Source organism: Salvelinus fontinalis, chromosome 14 (assembly GCF_029448725.1).
Source record: "Salvelinus fontinalis isolate EN_2023a chromosome 14, ASM2944872v1, whole genome shotgun sequence".
Taxonomy (NCBI): Eukaryota; Metazoa; Chordata; class Actinopteri; order Salmoniformes; family Salmonidae; genus Salvelinus; species Salvelinus fontinalis.
The window spans coordinates 35,344,477-35,363,086 of NC_074678.1; the positions used below are offsets into that span (position 1 = coordinate 35,344,477).

The following is an 18,610-nucleotide window of genomic DNA, read 5'->3' on the forward strand; positions in this document are numbered from 1 at the left end:
TCTATCTCTCTGTCTCTCTCTCTCTCTCTCTCTCTCTCTCTCTCTCTCTCTCTCTCTCTCTCTCTCTCTCTCTCTCTGTCTGTCTTTTTCTCCCTTCCCTAGTGGGAGAGAGGCTGAAATTGATCGGTACAAATCCAGGAGACAGGGAAAATGATTGAATCCTGACTCGCAGTGAAAATGAAAATATTTGCTCCCTGTGCAGTGTCCCGTGGCGGCCTAGGACTGAGAAACTCATCTAGGTGTGGCTCGTGCAGGTGTGTGTGTGCGTGTGCGTGCGCGTGCCGTGGTTCGATACATGGAGCCAACTCAGAACGCCCTGGCTTGATGGGACAAGTTGTGTCACGCCCTGACCATAGAGAGCTTTTTATTCTCTATGTTGGTTAGGGCGGGGTGTGACTAGGGTGGGTCATCTAGGTGATTATGTGTCTATGTTGGCCAGGTATGGTTCCCAATCAGAGGCAGCTGTTTGTCGTTGTCTCTGATTGGGGATCATATTTAGGCAGCCATTTCCCCTTTGTGCTTTGTGGGATCTTGACTATGGATAGTTGCCTGTGAGCACTGTAGCAGCTTCATGTTTCGTTTTGAGTTTCACCTAGTAATAAAAAGATGTGGAACCCAGATCACGCTGCGCTTTGGCCCAGTTATTATGACGATCGTGACAAGTTGCCCGGCTTTGTCTTGATTTTGTACGGGACGAGGAGGGAGGGAGATAAGACTCCATTAGTCTCTCTCAGCTTATATCTCGGTGGTTCTTCCTTTAAAAGCTGCGTCGCACTGCAGCACACCTTGCGGGTTGCCGCAGAATTCTATGGCACATTATTTAAGTGTCAGCCATTGTTGCGAGTTAGTGGTAATTTGACCACCAGAGGGAATCTTTGAGAAGCATTTGACTTTTTTAATATTGGCTGTACTAGATAATTTAAGACCTTTTTTTGTAAGGACATAGTATATGGGATTGATTTTAAGAAATGTAGCTTCATTCATTTGATTAATATTATGGTGTTTCTATTCCAAGAAAAATGAAAACCCTTAGGGTTTCCGTTAGGAAAATATGGCGCTGTACAACATGACCGGTCAGGAGTAGGCTACTGTACTAAGAGCAAAATAATCCTAAAATAATCCTAACATTTCCACACCCTAATTGTAGGCTAACCAATACCCAAACGGAGATTCAGTGAAAATAATACCAGTCCCCATGCTTGTCTCAGAGCAGCGCGAAACAGTGCTGAAATAGTTGACAACATTCAGTGATCATTCAGTGATATTTAATCTCATAATAATTTGTTAATGATCCATAACGAACTAAACATCTGCATTACAATTATAATGCAGGGTTAATAATACATGGATATATTTGTAGGGGTGGATGCATTTTTTTGTTGGGGCAAATCTGGTTTTAGAGTACTTAAAACAATGCATTTGGTGGACTCGGTATGACGGACTCACTGATGGTTGAAGATGATAAGCGATCGGCAAAGGCAATCAACATCGCTCTAATCACAGTCAGAAGACAGTTGAAGGGGCCTCCCGGGTGGCGCAGTGGTCTAGGGCACTGCATCGCAGGGCGCAGTGCGCGCTAACCAAGGTGGGCCAGGTGCACGGTGTTTCCTCCGACACATTGGTGCGGCTGGCTTCCGGGTTGGAGGCGCGCTGTGTTAAAGAAGCAGTGCGGCTTGGTTGGGTTGTGCTTCGGAGGACGCATAGCTTTCGACCTTCGTCTCTCCCGAGCCCGTACGGGAGTTGTAGCGATGAGACAAGATAGTAATTACTAGCGATTGGATACCACGAAAATTGGGGAGAAAAGGGGTTAAATTTAAAATAAAAAAAAAGAGGACAGTTGAAGAAACTTGAGTGGACTTATGGAAAGGCTCATTAAGGCATTATATTATATAGACATGTTTTCAAAAGTCCTCCAGGGCTGACAGAGAAGTTCCTTACTTTTCCCCCCTTCTACTTGCCTCTTCCATTTATTCCCATAGTAATTCGTTATGGTTTGCATTGCAAATGAGGGCATAAACTGGGTCAAGACGCCAGCAGAGTAAGTAGACCTTTATGTATTAAAATAAAGGTTAAATAAAAATAAATAAATATGACCTACAACACTTTTAACAACACATTACTCAACACTAGTGAGACTCATGTCGCCTACGGTAGGCCTACAGTATATCTACAAATATTTTTTTATCTCTACATGTAGGTCTCCTGATTTGAACCCGATCGAACTTGTTGCAACTTTAGTGTCGTTGAAATAATTATCTCCATGTTTGCCTGGATTGTGACTCCCATCTCGTTCCTCCTTCAACTCCGCCAGTACCGCCTGACTCTCGTTCCTCCTTCAACTCCGCCAGTACCGCCTGACTCTCGTTCCTCCTTCAACTCCGCCAGTACCGCCTGACTCTCGTTCCTCCTTCAACTCCGCCAGTACCTCCTGACTCTCGTTCCTCCTTCAACTCCGCCAGTACCGCCTGACTCTCGTTCCCCCTTCAACTCCGCCAGTACCGCCTGACTCTCGTTCCCCCTTCAACTCCGGCAGTACCGCCTGACTCTCGTTCCTCCTTCAACTTCGCCAGTACCACCTGACTCTCGTTCCTCCTTCAACTCCGCCAGTACCTCCTGACTCTCGTTCCTCCTTCAACTCCGCCAGTACCTCCTGACTCTCGTTCCTCCTTCAACTCCGCCAGTACCGCCTGACTCTCGTTCCTCCTTCAACTCCGCCAGTACCGCCTGACTCTCGTTCCCCCTTCAACTCCGCCAGTACCGCCTGACTCTCGTTCCTCCTTCAACTCCGCCAGTACCACCTGACTCTCGTTCCTCCTTCAACTTCGCCAGTACCGCCTGACTCTCATTCCTCCTTCAACTCCGCCAGTACCGCCTGACTCTCGTTCCTCCTTCAACTCCGCCAGTACCGCCTAACTTTCCGCCAATGACATGACTCTCCTCCAATAGTTACATTTAGAGGATTGGAGGATTCTAAATTAATATCTAAGGGGCATTTTTCATTAGGATCTGTGAGAAAATCTAAGGGGCTTTTATATAATTAGAATGCAGGGTTAATAATAATAATAATCACTTTGTTTAATAAATAACGATATTTTGGAGATGATTTCATTTCAAATAACCAAAAGTGAGCAATTGTAATCTGAATAAAGGGAAAAAGTCCATTCTTGAACATGGAGGGAAACATTCTTACTAATTTGTAAATAAAGCCAGTTTGATATTTAGAATGATTTATTTCTGTTTTTAGAGGGAGAGGAAACCAAAAGCCCACTGTGCCTATTTTTCGGAAATTCGTCAATCCACATGTCAAGTGAAATTCCCGCATTGTATTTACCCAAGTTCTCTCTCAACTCCATGACCACCAAAAGTTTTTGTTGTTGTTGCCTGATGCAGGACTCTAGTGCCATAAGAGAGACTCTCAGACTGAAAACGCCTCCATTAATTGCTACAGTTCAGACTACCGATAGATGAGCGTTCTAACTCCCTCTTGTAATAGTGTGGTGCAATGACAGAATGCCACCATCTACCACTAACGGTCGCAGCATAAACTCTGAACTTTAAAAAGGAAGAACCACTGAGTGTACAAAACATGAAGAACTCTTTCCATGACATAGACTGACGAAGGAATACAGGTGAAAGCAATGATCCCTTATTGATGTCACTTGTTAAATCCACTTCAATCAGTGTAGATGAAGGAGAGGAGACAGGTTAAAGATGTATTTGTAAACCTTGAGACAATTCAGACATGGATTTTGTATCTGTGCCATTCAGAGGGTGAATGGGCAAGACAAAAGATGTTAGTGCCTTTGAACGGGGTATGGTAGTAGGTGCCAGGCACACTGGTTTGTGTCAAAAACAGCAGTGCTGCTGGATTTTTCACGCTCAGCAGTTTCCTGTGTGTATCAATAATGGTCCACCACCCAAAGGACATCCAGCCAACTTGACATAACTGTGAGAAGCCTTGGAGTCAACATGATCCAGCATTCCTGTGGAACGCTTTCAACACCTTGTAGAGTCTATGCCCTGACAATTGAGGCTGTTCTGAGGGCAAAAGGGAAGGGGGAGTGCAACTCATTATTAGGAAGGTGTTTCTAATGTTTTGTACACTCAGTGAATGCAAAGCTTTCATCAAGGCAAAGGGTGGCTACTTTGAAGAATCTAAAATCTAAAATATATGGTACACTACCGTTCAAAAGTTTGGGGTCACTTAGAAATGTCCTTGTTTTTGAAAGAAAAGCTCATTCTTTGTCCATTTAAAATAACATCAAATTGATCAGAAATACAGTGTAGACATTGTTAAAGTTGTAAATGACTATTGTAGCTGGAAACGGCAGATTTTTAATGGAATATCTACATAGGCGTACAGAGGCCCATTATCAGCAACCGTCACTCCTGTGTTCCAATGGCACGTTGTGTTAGCTAATCCAAGTTTATCATTTTAAAAGGCTAATGGATCATTAGAAAACCCTTTAGCAAGTATGTTAGCACACCTGAAAACTGTTGTCATGATTAAAGAGGCAATAAAACTGGCCTTCTTTAGACTAGTTGAGTATCTGGAGCATCAGCATTTGTGGGTTCGATTACAGGCTCAACATTGCCAAGAACTGAAGATTTCGTACAACGCTGTGTACTACTCCCTTCACAGAACAGCGCAAACTGTCTCTAACCAGAATAGGAAGAGGAGTGGGAGGCCCCGGTGCACAACTGAGCAAGAGGACAAGTACATTAGAGTGTCTAGTTTGAGAAACAGACACCTCACAAGTCCTCAACTGGCAGCTTCATTAAATATTACCCGCAAAACACCAGTCTCGACGTCAACAGTGAAGAGGCGACTCCGGGATGCTGGCCTTCTAGGCAGAGTTCCTCTGTCCAGTGTCTGTGTTCTTTTGCCCATCTTAAACTTTTCTTTTTATTGGCTAGTCTGAGATATGTCTTTTTCTTTGCTACTCTGCCTAGAAGGCCAGCATCCCGGAGTCGCCTCTTCACTGTTGATGTTGAGACTGGTGTTTTGCGGGTAATATTTAATGAAGCTGCCAGTCTTTCTTTCCCTCCCTTCTATCTCTCTCTCTCTCTCCATGTATCTTTGTCATTCACCCAGTTTCTCTCTCTGTCTCTCTCCTCTTTTTCTCTCCTCTTTCTATCTCCTACTCATCCTCTCTCTCTATCCCTCCCTCCCCCTCTCACTCTCTCATGAAGCATTGTACAAACCCCATCTTGGCCAGGGAACAGAACAGAGCTACAGAACAGAGCTACTTGAGATGGTGATTCTGTGAGGTTGAGAACTACTCATGGAAGGGTAATAAGAGAGAGGGTCAGAGAGGAGAGAGAGGGTCAGAGAGAAGAGAGAGGGTCAGAGAGGAGAGAGAGGGTCAGAGAGGAGAGAGAGGGTCAGAGAGGAGAGAGAGGGTCAGAGAGGAGAGAGAGGGTCAGAGAGGAGAGAGAGGGTCAGAGAGGAGAGAGAGGGTCAGAGAGGAGAGAGAGGGTCAGAGAGGAGAGAGAGGGTTAGAGAGAAGAGAGAGGGTCAGAGAGAAGAGAGAGGGTCAGAGAGGAGAGAGAGGGTCAGAGAGAAGAGAGAGGGTCAGAGAGGAGAGAGAGGGTCAGAGAGGAGAGAGAGGGTCAGAGAGAAGAGAGAGGGTCAGAGAGAAGAGAGAGATTGCTGTGTGGCAATGAGTGAGAGGTCTACTCTGCACTCTCCTTGAGAACTATTCATGTACGGTCCCACGACGTGTGTGTGTGTGTGTGTGTGTGTGTGTGTGTGTGTGTGTGTGTGTGTGTGTGTGTGTGTGTGTGTGTGTGTGTGTGTGTGTGTGTGTGTGTGTGTGTGTGTGTGTGTGTGTGTGTGTGTGTGTGTGTGTGTGTGTGTGTGTGTGTGTGTGTGTGTGTGTGTGTGTGTGTGTGTGTGTGTGTGTGATGACAGAGCAGCTATTAGAGATGGAACGCCAAATGAAAGATAAATAGAGGTCAGTTAGAGGATAATGGAGGTTTGGGGAGTAGGTTTCATTCCACGCATCTAAGTGTATGCATTTTTTTTATTTAGTGTGTGTGTGTGTGTGTGTGTGTGTGTGTGTGTGTGTGTGTGTGTGTGTGTGTGTGTGTGTGTGTGTGTGTGTGTTCCTTATGGGAATTTTGAGTCATTCTCTTTGTGTAGATGACGTACACACAAAATCACTGAGAAAAAGCTTTGCGTATCTGCCGTACCAGGAATAGAACAGCATGATTCATTGACCACAGATTGTGTTTTTATTACAAGACAAACAGAGACTGGACAGAAGGAGAGGTGTTGAGGAGACGTTAGAGCCCTGTCGTTGTCAATCAAACAGGAACAAGGAAGTGGCGTCTAAATCTCTAAAGTCTTTACTGAAAGAGTTGTGAAATATTCTGCTGAACTAACCTTTGTCCTTTGTGGGAAGGAAATTGTAACGCTGTTAGAAGGAAATTATTTAAAATATTGCACACACCTGTGAATTATTGGCTAGTATTTTATCTTATCATGAACACTGTTTGTCCATTTGTATATGCTAGTCTAAACCGGTTGTTTACGAAGCATGTGACAAATAAAAACATTTGATTTTAATTTGATTTGACCTTCCAAACTGTTTAAACTCTTATAAGAACGAGAAAGATATTTCCTTGATTTCACATCATCAGAAAAGTTTTTTCATGCTTAGCAATGTTTCATCTATCTCTACCAATGTTTCATCTATCTCTACCAATGTTTCATCTATCTCTACCAGTGATTCATCTATCTCTACCAATGTTTAATCTATCTCTGCCAATGTTTCATTTTCTCTACAAAGCTTTCATCTATCTCTACCAACGTTTCATCTATCTCTACCAATGTTTCATCTATGTCTACAAAGGTTTCATCTCCTCTACCAATATTTCATCTATCTTTACCAATGTTTCATCTATCTTTACCAGTGTTTCATCTATCTCTACCAATGTTTCATCTATCTCTATCAATGTTTCATCTATCTCTACCAGTGTTTCATCTATCTCTACCAATGTTTCATCTATCTCTACCAATGTTTCATTTTCTCTACAAAGCTTTCATCTATCTCTACCAACGTTTCATCTATCTCTACCAACGTTTCATCTATCTCTACCAATTTTTCATCTATCTCTACCAATGTTTCATCTATCTCTACCAATGTTTCATCTATCTCTAGCAATGTTTCATCTATCTTTACCAGTGTTTCATCTATCTCTACCAATGTTTCATCTATCTCTACCAATGTTTCATCTATCTCTACCAGTGTTTCATCTATCTCTACCAATGTTTCATCTATCTCTACCAGTGTTTCATCTATCTCTACCAGTGTTTCATCTATCTCTACCAATGTTTCATCTATCTCTACCAATGTTTCATCTATCTCTACCGATGTTTCATCTATCTCAACCAGTGTTTAATCATTGAAATGTCATAATTGTTGTATTCTGTGTGTGCTTTCTCTCAGAGACGAGCTGGTCCTGTGTAGTAATGCTTTCCTCTGACTGTTTCAATGTTTTCAGCATTGAAATGTTCTCATATTGTATATCTGTTGTGTCTCAGGGAAGAGCCCGTACCTGATGTTCACTAACCGCCATGAGATCTGCCGTATAGACCTGGCAAAGAGAGAATACAGTCAGGTGGTCCACACTCTGAAGAATGCTGTAGCCTTGGATGTGGATGTCACCACCAACAAGATGTACTGGTGTGACCTCTACCAGCGCAAGATCTACAGGTAACACAAACACACACACACTGTCCTTTCTGCTGTGAGTGGGAATATGGTGCGGAGACATGTATTTAGAGACTATAATAACATGACACTTCTACATTCAATGGCAGCCATGCTAGAGCTCACCGTTAACATTACATGGGGGATATTTATACAATGCTATGTAACTGAATGTCTAGAATTATAACAAGGTTCTAAATTCTAAAAGTTGTCCGAACTCTGGTTATGTGGAAAGGTGCTTATCAGGCTGAAGTTACAGTCTTCTCTCTACTTTCTCTCCTCTCTCTCTCCTCTCTCTCTCTCCTCTCTCCTCTCCTCTCCTCTCTCCTCTCTCCTCTCTCCTCTCTCCTCTCTCCTCTCTCCTCTCCTCTCTCCTCTCTCATCTCTCCTCTCCTCTCCTCTCCTCTCTCCCTCTCCTCTCTCCTCTCCTCTCTCCTCTCCTCTCTCCTCTCTCCTCTCCTCTCTCATCTCTCCTCCCTCCTCTCTCTCTCTCCTCTCCTCTCTTCTCTCCTCTACTCTCTCTCTCCTCTCTCTCTCCTCTCCTCTCCTCTCTCCTCTCCTCTCTCCTCTCTCTCCTCTCCTCTACTCTCTCCTCTCTCTCTCCTCTCTCTCTACTCTCTCCTCTCTCTCTCCTCTCTCTCCTCTCTCTCTCCTCTCTCTTCTCTCTCTCCTGTCTTCTCTTGAGTGACTGTGTGCATGCTGATGGCGACTGAAGACAGCACCTTACTACTGATCTCCTGAGCACTTCTCCCCTCTGTATGCGTACAGACAGATAGTGACAGACCCATGAGTCACATTTCTATGTATCCAGGGTCTTGTTAGGGTGCTAGAGGAAGCTACTGGACATGCAGACAAGTACACAAACACATACTAGCTTCTATTTCTGTCTGAGTAGACAATGTGCTGATGGTGAGAACATTTTAATACATCATAATGAGGGAACAAACTATGTTTGTTCACTTGGTTCATTTGTCTCTCCTCTCTCTCTCTCCTCTAGCTTCTTTCCCTTCCACTTCTCCTCTCTTCTCTCCTCTCCTCTCTCCTCTCCTCTCTCCTCTCCTCTCTGCTCTCTCCTCTCTTCTCTCTCCTCTACTCTCTCTCTACTCTCTCTCCTCTACTCTCTCTCTCTCTCTGTTGTTCATTTTACAACATGTCACACATTATGACACTGATGCCTGAAGCACACCTGGAATGGAGAGATGGATGGTGCATGATGGGACTGTTTGTCCTTCACACACAGAAAGTTATAAATGCACACAATGTGTGTGTGTGTGTGTGTGTGTGATGAGCTTGCCACCCTCCCTTGGAGACTGGGGCCAGGGTAAATCATCTCAGTTGGGCCATATGCTGCTTCTAATTCCTCGCCATGAATAATTACCCCATTACTCACTCACACACACACACACACACACACACACACACACACACACACACCCACACACACACACACACACACACACACACACACACACACACACACACACACACACACACACACACACACCACAGGGTCCGAGGATGAGAGAGGACACAAACATTCTGATTTGACATTGATAAGCACATTCTTTATACCCTCGTCTTTAGAACTAGCAGAACATCACAGACCCACTGGCAGAGAGCCTATATGGGCTGGCACAGCAGCAAGTGTACCAGTATCATACCAGTATCATACACTTCTCACTCTGCTCTGAAAGTGTCATGTTGTATACCTTAACCCCTGCTGTGCTAACATTAGCCACCAGCCACACAGTAGGATAGTTCCATGTTGTGTGGTCATCACTTGTCACTCTGGATGATTTTCTTTTTTTAAATATATATTTTATAAACAATACACTCGCAATAACATCTGCTAACCATGTGTATGTGACCAATAACATCTGCTAACCATGTGTATGTGACCAATAACATCTGCTAATCATGTGTATGTAACCAATAACATCTGCTAACCATGTGTATGTGACCAATAACATCTGCTAACCATGTGTATGTGATCAATAACATCTACTAACCATGTGTATGTGACCAATAACATCTGTTAACCATGTGTATGTGACCAATAACATCTGTTAACCATATGTATGTGATCAATAACATCTACTAACCATGTGTATGTGACCAATAACATCTGTTAACCATGTGTATGTGACCAATAACATCTGCTAACCATGTGTAGTTTTTCAAAACTCTAGACACAAAACTCACAACCAATGATCAAAATGCTAATTTTTCAAAACTCTAACACTTTTTCCAATTGCTTGGATACAATACACATAAAGCTAAGATCATTTGTTCATTGAACTGAAATCACCTGTTCAAAATGACACAACTTAACATCAAAGTATTACAATTTCAAAATGAAATTCACACATTACATCTGAGATGACTGTCTATTAATTTCATTACAATGATCTAACTATCAATTGATACAACTGATCAAAATGATAACTTTTGCATTACTCTTAATGCATAGTTTTATGGAAACTGACGAACAATATTCAATGTTTAGATCATGAAAGTTTCAGGATAACGAGATCCATTGACACCAATTACCGTGGAACATGAACCAAATGGACTATATTATCTATGGATGTAATATTCCATCATCATTCTTTATCAGACACTGTTTCTATGGTCCCATGTACCACTTTTACAGACCATGTTTTCAGATTTATTAGGTACACCTATCTAGTACTGGGTAGGACCCCCTTTTGCCTCCAACACAGCCTGAATTATTCACGGTGTTGTACGTTAAGAGATGCCCTTCTGCACACCACTGTTTTAAACAGCTGTTATTTGAGCATTTGTGGCCTTTCTGTTAACTTGAATGAGTCTGGACATTCTCCTCTGACCTCTCTCATTAACAAGGTGTTTTGCCAACAGAACTGCCGCTCACTGAATGTGTTTTGTTTATCGCACCATTCTCTGTAAACTCTAGAGACTGTAGTTCGTAAAAATCCCAGGAAGGCAGCTGTTTCTGAGATGTTGGAATCACCATGTGTGGCATCAACAATCATTCCACGATCAAAGTTGCTAAGATTACGCATCTTGCCCGTTCTAATGTTTGGTTGAACAACATCTTAAGCTCTCTACTCTATATACTCTATATATTGAGTTGCAGGCAGCCACATGATTCGCTGTTCGAATGTAACCTTCCTTGATGGGCTAAATCAGGTCTGTAGAGCTGATGGCATGACCTATGTCATTGTGTGGGATAATGTCAGGTTCCAACATGCTCAAATGGTGCAAGCATGGTTTCAGACCCATCCACAATTTACCACCCTGTACTTACTGTACTTGTGTGTACTTACCCCCATACTCTCCTTTCCTTAACCCGATTGAGGAATTTTTCTCCACATGGAGGTGGAAGGTATATGATAGACGCCCTCACGAACAAGCCACCCTTCTCCAGGCCATGGATGACGCATGCAATGACATCACGGCAGACCAGTGTCAGGCCTGGATTCGCCATGCCCGAAGATTCTTCCCAAGATGTTTGGCTAATGAAAACATCCATTCTGATGTGGATGAGAACCTGTGGCCAAATCCACAAGACAGGGTTGATGGAAATATAGAAGTACAGTAATCAATCTTTTGTTCTGGTTTTTACAGTAAGCCAGGTGAGGAACACTGCAGTTTATGTTTTACTGTAAGCCAGGTGAGGAACACTGCAGTTTATGTTTTACAGTAAGCCAGGTGAGGAACACTGCAGTTTATGTTTTACAGTAAGCCAGGTGAGGAACACTGCAGTTTATGTTTTACAGTAAGCCAGGTGATGAACACTGCAGTTGATGTTTTACAGTAAGCCAGGTGATGAACACTGCAGTTGACCTTTAACTGGTTTTTCTTTTTTTGTAGCTAATTATTTTTGCTTTGATTCAAAGAAACCTACGTTGTGATTTTATTGTATTTCATCAATAAATTTCATATTTTGTTCAATGATTCCACTGTCTCTGTAGTATTCTCTCTACTAGTCCTTTTACAGTGATGTATTGATGTGTAGTAGGATAATGAAACATGTATCACATATTTTGTTCTACAATATTTAATGATTGTACGAACAACTACACAGTGAAACTATCGGTATCTTGTGTGTGGGTGATTAAAATGAATGTTCCTATGGTATTTCATGATTAATTAGTTATTTGAACCGATGATTCTGCAAGTGCAAGGTTTCTTTAAAGATATGAATGCACATTGCAATGTTTTGAACATTGGACAGCCTGTGTTACAAGCGATGACCGTTTTGAGTTTTGTGTCTAGAGTTTTGAAAAATGACCACAAGGTTCTGAAATTAGTGGCAAAGTGATTGTTAAAAACTGTAATAGTGATTAGTGTGGTGGCTGGTCAATGCAGCTCTGCTTACTTCCTGCTGTGATTAATACATCGAAGATCAACAATAACACAGTTCATTAATGAGACTGCCTCCCCTGTCTGTCCCCATTCGTCTCTGTCTCTCTCCCTGTGTGTGTGCGTGTGCGTGCGCGTGTGTGTGTGTGTGCGTGCGCGTGTGTGTGTGTGCCTGCTTTCCCTGTCTCTCCTTTCTGTTTCATCCTGCTCCTCACTCAAACACCTCTTCAGTTCTCTCCCGTATCCTTTTTATTCAACGTTTCTCCCCCCTCCTCCTCCGTTTCTCCCCCCTCCTCCTCCGTCCACTCTCCCAGCTTGTAGTCCCTCTATCTCCCTGTTGTGTTAGGGTGGGAAATGGGACGCTGCGTGTGGCTAATAAAGCTGTCCTACAGGTCTAGCCAGGTAGTGGAGGAGTAATGTCTCATGGTGGATCTGCTGTGTCTCCTCTCAGGTCATCTCACCTCTGTTACTCAGACAAATCCCCCTCTTTAAGAAGAGAGGCTGGCTGCTTTGTCTGCTGATGAAAGGTGACAAGCCCATTCTAATAACTAGTTTCTACAGGAAATAGAAGGAGGGCAGCAGTTGTTAAAGAGTTCCCAGGTTAAGGTGTTCCTGTCTGGGTATTACTGGCCAGGAGAGTCCCTCGCCCAATGTCGACAACAGCCTATCAGCTGTATTACTGGCCAGGAGAGTCCCTCGCCCAATGTCGACAACAGCCTATCAGCTGTATTACTGGCCAGGAGAGTCCCTCGCCCAATGTCGACAACAGCCTATCAGCTGTATTACTGGCCAGGAGAGTCCCTCGCCCAATGTCGACAACAGCCTATCAGCTGTATTACTGGCCAGGAGAGTCCCTCGCCCAATGTCGACAACAGCCTATCAGCTGTATTACTGGCCAGGAGAGTCCCTCCCCTGTGGCGACAACAGCCTATCAGCTGTATTACTGGCCAGGAGAGTCCCTCCCCTGTGGCGACAACAGCCTATCAGCTGTATTACTGGCCAGGAGAGTCCCTCCCCGATGTCGACAACAGCCTATCAGCTGTATTACTGGCCAGGAGAGTCCCTCCCCTGTGGCGACAACAGCCTATCAGATGTATTACTGGCCAGGAGAGTCCCTCGCCCAATGTCGACAACAGCCTATCAGCTGTATTACTGGCCAGGAGAGTCCCTCCCCTGTGGCGACAACAGCCTATCAGATGTATTACTGGCCAGGAGAGTCCCTCGCCCAATGTCGACAACAGACTATCAGCTGTATTACTGGCCAGGAGAGTCCCTCCCCTGTGGCGACAACAGCCTATCAGATGTATTACTGGCCAGGAGAGTCCCTCGCCCATGTCGACAACAGCCTATCAGCTGTATTACTGGCCTGGAGAGTCTCTCCCCCATGGCGACAACAGCCTATCAGATGTATTACTGGCCAGGAGAGTCCCTCGCCCATGTCGACAACAGCCTATCAGCTGTATTACTGGCCTGGAGAGTCTCTCCCCCATGGCGACAACAGCCTATCAGATGTATTACTGGCCTGGAGAGTCCCTCCCCGATGGCGACAACAGCCTATCAGATGTATTACTGGTCTGGAGAGTCCCTCCCCGATGGCGACAACAGCCTATCAGATGTATTACTGGCCAGGAGAGTCCCTCCCCGATGACGACAACAGCCTATCAGATGTATTACTGGCCTGGAGAGTCCCTCCCCGATGGCGACAACAGCCTATCAGATGTATTACTGGTCTGGAGAGTCCCTCCCCGATGGCGACAACAGCCTATCAGATGTATTACTGGCCAGGAGAGTCCCTCCCCGATGGCGACAACAGCCTATCAGATGTATTACTGGCCAGGAGAGTCCCTCCCCGATGGCGACAACAGCCTATCAGATGTATTACTGGTCTGGAGAGTCCCTCCCCGATGACGACAACAGCCTATCAGATGTATTACTGGCCAGGAGAGTCCCTCCCCGATGGCGACAACAGCCTATCAGATGTATTACTGGCCAGGAGAGTCCCTCCCCGATGTCGACAACAGCCTATCAGATGTATTACTGGCCAGGAGAGTCCCTCCCCGATGACGACAACAGCCTATCAGATGTATTACTGGCCAGGAGAGTCCCTCCCCTGTGGCGACAACAGCCTATCAGATGTATTACTGGCCTGGAGAGTCCCTCCCCTGTGGCGACAACAGCCTATCAGATGTATTACTGGCCAGGAGAGTCCCTCGCCCAATGTCGACAACAGCCTATCAGCTGTATTACTGGCCAGGAGAGTCCCTCCCCTGTGGCGACAACAGCCTATCAGATGTATTACTGGCCAGGAGAGTCCCTCGCCCAATGTCGACAACAGCCTATCAGCTGTATTACTGGCCAGGAGAGTCCCTCCCCTGTGGCGACAACAGCCTATCAGATGTATTACTGGCCAGGAGAGTCCCTCGCCCATGTCGACAACAGCCTATCAGATGTATTACTGGTCTGGAGAGTCCCTCCCCGATGACGACAACAGCCTATCAGCTGTATTACTGTCCAGGAGAGTCCCTCCCCCATGGCGACAACAGCCTATCAGATGTATTACTGGCCTGGAGAGTCCCTCCCCGATGGCGACAACAGCCTATCAGATGTATTACTGGCCTGGAGAGTCCCTCCCCCATGGCGACAACAGCCTATCAGATGTATTACTGGCCTGGAGAGTCCCTCCCCGATGGCGACAACAGCCTATCAGCTGTATTACTGGCCTGGAGAGTCCCTCCCCGATGGCGACAACAGCCTATCAGATGTATTACTGGCCTGGAGAGTCCCTCCCCGATGGCGACAACAGCCTATCAGATGTATTACTGGCCTGGAGAGTCCCTCCCCGATGGCGACAACAGCCTATCAGATGTATTACTGGCCTGGAGAGTCCCTCCCCCATGGCGACAACATCCTATCAGATGTATTACTGGCCTGGAGAGTCCCTCCCCGATGGCGACAACAGCCTATCAGATGTATTACTGGCCTGGAGAGTCCCTCCCCGATGGCGACAACAGCCTATCAGATGTATTACTGGCCTGGAGAGTCCCTCCCCCATGGCGACAACAGCCTATCAGATGTAATACTGGCCTGGAGAGTCCCTCCCCCATGGCGACAACAGCCTATCAGATGTATTACTGGCCTGGAGAGTCCCTCCCCGATGACGACAACATCCTATCAGATGTATTACTGGCCTGGAGAGTCCCTCCCCGATGGCGACAACAGTTGGAAGCCTTAGGTTTTTAACTCAGCATCTGATTTTTGGTTCTGTTCTATGTAATGTATCAGTTTCATCATTTTGTAATACAGAGTGGTCTGATATGGACTCTGACACCTGCAGTTGATTGTGTCTATTGTTGTCTTTGTGTGCCTTAATATACTGTCCATGTGTATGTATAGTATGTGTTATGTATAGTATAGTATGTGTTGTAGTAATGTCATAATATCCTCTTGTCTGTGCTCCCCAGTGCGTACATCAACAAGGCCAGTGATTCGTCGGAGCAGGTGACTCTGATTGAGACAGCGCTGTCCTCTCCAGAGGGGCTGGCTGTTGACTGGGTCCATAACAACATCTACTGGACCGACTCCGGAGATAAGACCATCTCCGTCGCCACGGGAGATGGCAAGAAGAGGAAGGTCCTGATCGACACTGAGCTGAGCGAACCACGGGCCATCGCTGTGGACCCCCGACAAGGGTGAGAGATCAGAGGGAGGGAGGGATGGGACTGGGGAGTTAGGGGGAGGGTGGGGTAGAGTTAGGGTTAGTGTTGGGAGAAGGTGAGGGAGGAAGTGAGTGAGTGAAGTAAAAAATAATGGTCGGATTGTGTGTATGTGAGAGAGGGAGATAAAGAGAGCGAGAAAGAAAGAAAGAGAGAGAGAGAGAGAGAGAGGTTGGGAGAAGGAGTAAGACATGATGACTATCCATGATGCATCACATTATGTGTTGCCTATCTGGTCAAAACACTGAAACAGGTCAGAACACTGAAACAGATCAGAACACTGAAACAGGTCATAACACCGAAACAGGTTAGAATACTGAAACAGGTCAGAACACCGAAACAGGTTAGAACACAGAAATATGTCAGAACACTGAAACAGGTCAGAACACCGAAACAGGTTAGAACACCGAAACAGGTTAGAACACTGAAAGAGGTCAGAACACAGAAACATGTCAGAACACTGAAACAGGTCAGAACACCGAAACAGGTTAGGACACCGAAACAGGTCAGAACACTGAAAGAGGTCAGAACACAGAAACATGTCAGAACACTGAAACAGGTTCGAACACGGAAACAGGCCTGAACACTGAAACAGGTCAGAACACTGAAACAAGTCAGAACACTGAAACAAGTCAGAACACTGAAACAGGCCTGAACACTGAAACAAGTCAGAACACTGAAACAAGTCAGAACACGGAAACAGGCCTGAACACTGAAACAAGTCAGAACACTGAAACAAGTCAGAACACTGAAACAGGTCAGAACACTGAAACAGGTCAGAACACTGAAACAGGTCAGAACACTGAAACAGATCAGAACACTGAAACAGATCAGAACACTGAAACAGGTCAGAACACTGAAACAGATCAGAACACTGAAACAGGTCAGAACACTGAAACAGATCAGAACACTGAAACAGGTCAGAACACTGAAACAGATCAGAACACTGCGGCGGCAGGTAGACTAGTACCCGAAAGGTTGCAAGATTGAATCCCCGAGCTGACAAGGTAAAAAAAAACTGTCGTTCTGCCCCTGAACAAGGCAGTTAACCCACTGTTCCTAGGCCGTCATTGTAAATAAGAATGTGTTCTTAACTGACTTGCCTCGTTAAATAAAGGTAAATAAACAACCAACTGAAACAGATCCTCTCATCATATTGCCCTCCCTCTCTTCCTGTCAGACGTAGCTGTAGGCATCAATAGCATCTATCTAGTCTCTCAACTCTATCAACACTTAAGCTCCTCCCATCTCCCTGGCTCTCCCTGACAACTCTATTCCCCAGCGCCTTCTTTCCACAACATTACTGAGCCAGACGAGCATGAAACATGCAAATGAGCCCAACCCAACGTAGGTGCGGTTCCTCAGTACAGGGAAAGAAGACAATGTTAGCTAACTGTCCCCGCTGGTCTGTATACTACCTGCCTGCTTGCCTGCCTGCCTGCCTGCCTGGCTGGCTGCCTGGCTGGCTGGCCTATTTCTATCATGGAGGTAGAACATGAAGAGTTCTGCTGCCTGGGAGATATGTACACAGTTGGCATTTGGCTCAGTAGTGCAGATGGAAGGTTTGGTTTACTTTTAAACCATTTACATATTTATCTGAGATTCTTTCCTACAGTCTCAGGTAAGGTTGTGTTGCTGATAGTCACCTAATAGCACATCTCTCTCTGTCTCTCTCTCAATTCAATTCAATTCAAGGGGCTTTATTGGCATGGGAAACATGTGTTAACATTACCAAAGCAAGTGAGGTAGACAATACACAAAAGTGAAACAAACAATACAAATTAACAGTAAACATTACACATATAGAAGTTTCAAAACAATAAAGACATTACAAATGTCATATTATATATATGCAGTGTTGTAACAATGTACAAATGGTTAAAGCACACAAGTTAAAATAAATAAGCATAAATATGGGTTGTATTTACAATGGTGTTTGTTCTCTCTCTGTCTCTCTCTCTGTCTCTCTGTCTCTCTCTCTCTCTCTCTCTCTCTCTCTGTGTGTCTCTCTCTGTCTCTGTCTCTGTCTCTCTCTTTTTCCATACTGTGGGCTACATATCCTCACTATGTGATTATTGTAGCTATTGTTCAATGTAAATCCCTTTACTCTCCTTTAGGTTTATGTACTGGTCTGACTGGGGGACCCAGGCGAAGATAGAGAAGGCTGGCATGAACGGAGTGGACCGCCAAGTACTGGTGTCAGAGAGGATTGAATGGCCCAACGGCATCACTCTGGGTAAGACTGGCACTGGGGAGGGAGGGAGGGAGGGAGGGAGGGAGGGAGGGAGGGAGGGAGGAGAGCTACATGATGAGAGTAGAGAGAGAGGCTGAAGGGAAAGGACGACAGAGAGAGGCTGAAGGGAAAGGAAGACAGAGAGACTGAAGGGAAAGGAGGACAGAGAGACTGAAGGGAAAGGAGGACAGAGAGACTGAAGGGAAAGGAGGACAGAGAGGGACTGAAGGGAAAGGAAGACAGAGAGACTGAAGGGAAAGGAGGACAGAGAGACTGAAGGGAAAGGTGGACAGATAGACTGAAGGGAAAGGAGGACAGAGAGGCTGAAGGGAAAGGAGGACAGAGAGACTGAAGGGAAAGGAGGACAGAGAGACTGAAGGGAAAGGAGGACAGAGAGAGACTGAAGGGAAAGGAGGACAGAGAGACTGAAGGGAAAGGAGGACAGAGAGACTGAAGGGAAAGGAGGACAGAGAGAGACTGAAGGGAAAGGAGGACAGAGAGAGACTGAAGGGAAAGGAGGACAGAGAGACTGAAGGGAAAGGAGGACAGAGAGAGACTGAAGGGAAAGGAGGACAGAGAGACTGAAGGGAAAGGAGGAC

At 45.3% G+C, this 18,610-nt stretch overlaps 1 protein-coding gene across 7 annotated transcripts in view; it reads left to right on the forward strand.

The window, feature by feature from the left end:
* LOC129810734 (low-density lipoprotein receptor-related protein 8-like) overlaps positions 1 to 18,610 on the forward strand; it is a 358,998-nt gene that overhangs the window by 275,420 nt on the left and 64,968 nt on the right. For all 7 annotated transcript variants that reach the window (XR_008752777.1, XM_055861532.1, XM_055861536.1 and 4 more), the window contains 3 exons: positions 7,550 to 7,721; positions 15,527 to 15,754; positions 17,896 to 18,014. Coding sequence is in view for 6 of the 7 variants with exons in the window: in XM_055861532.1 (XP_055717507.1) it covers positions 7,550 to 7,721; positions 15,527 to 15,754; positions 17,896 to 18,014 (519 nt within the window). In the remaining variant the exon portion in view is untranslated. The remainder of the gene's footprint in view (positions 1 to 7,549; positions 7,722 to 15,526; positions 15,755 to 17,895; positions 18,015 to 18,610) is intronic.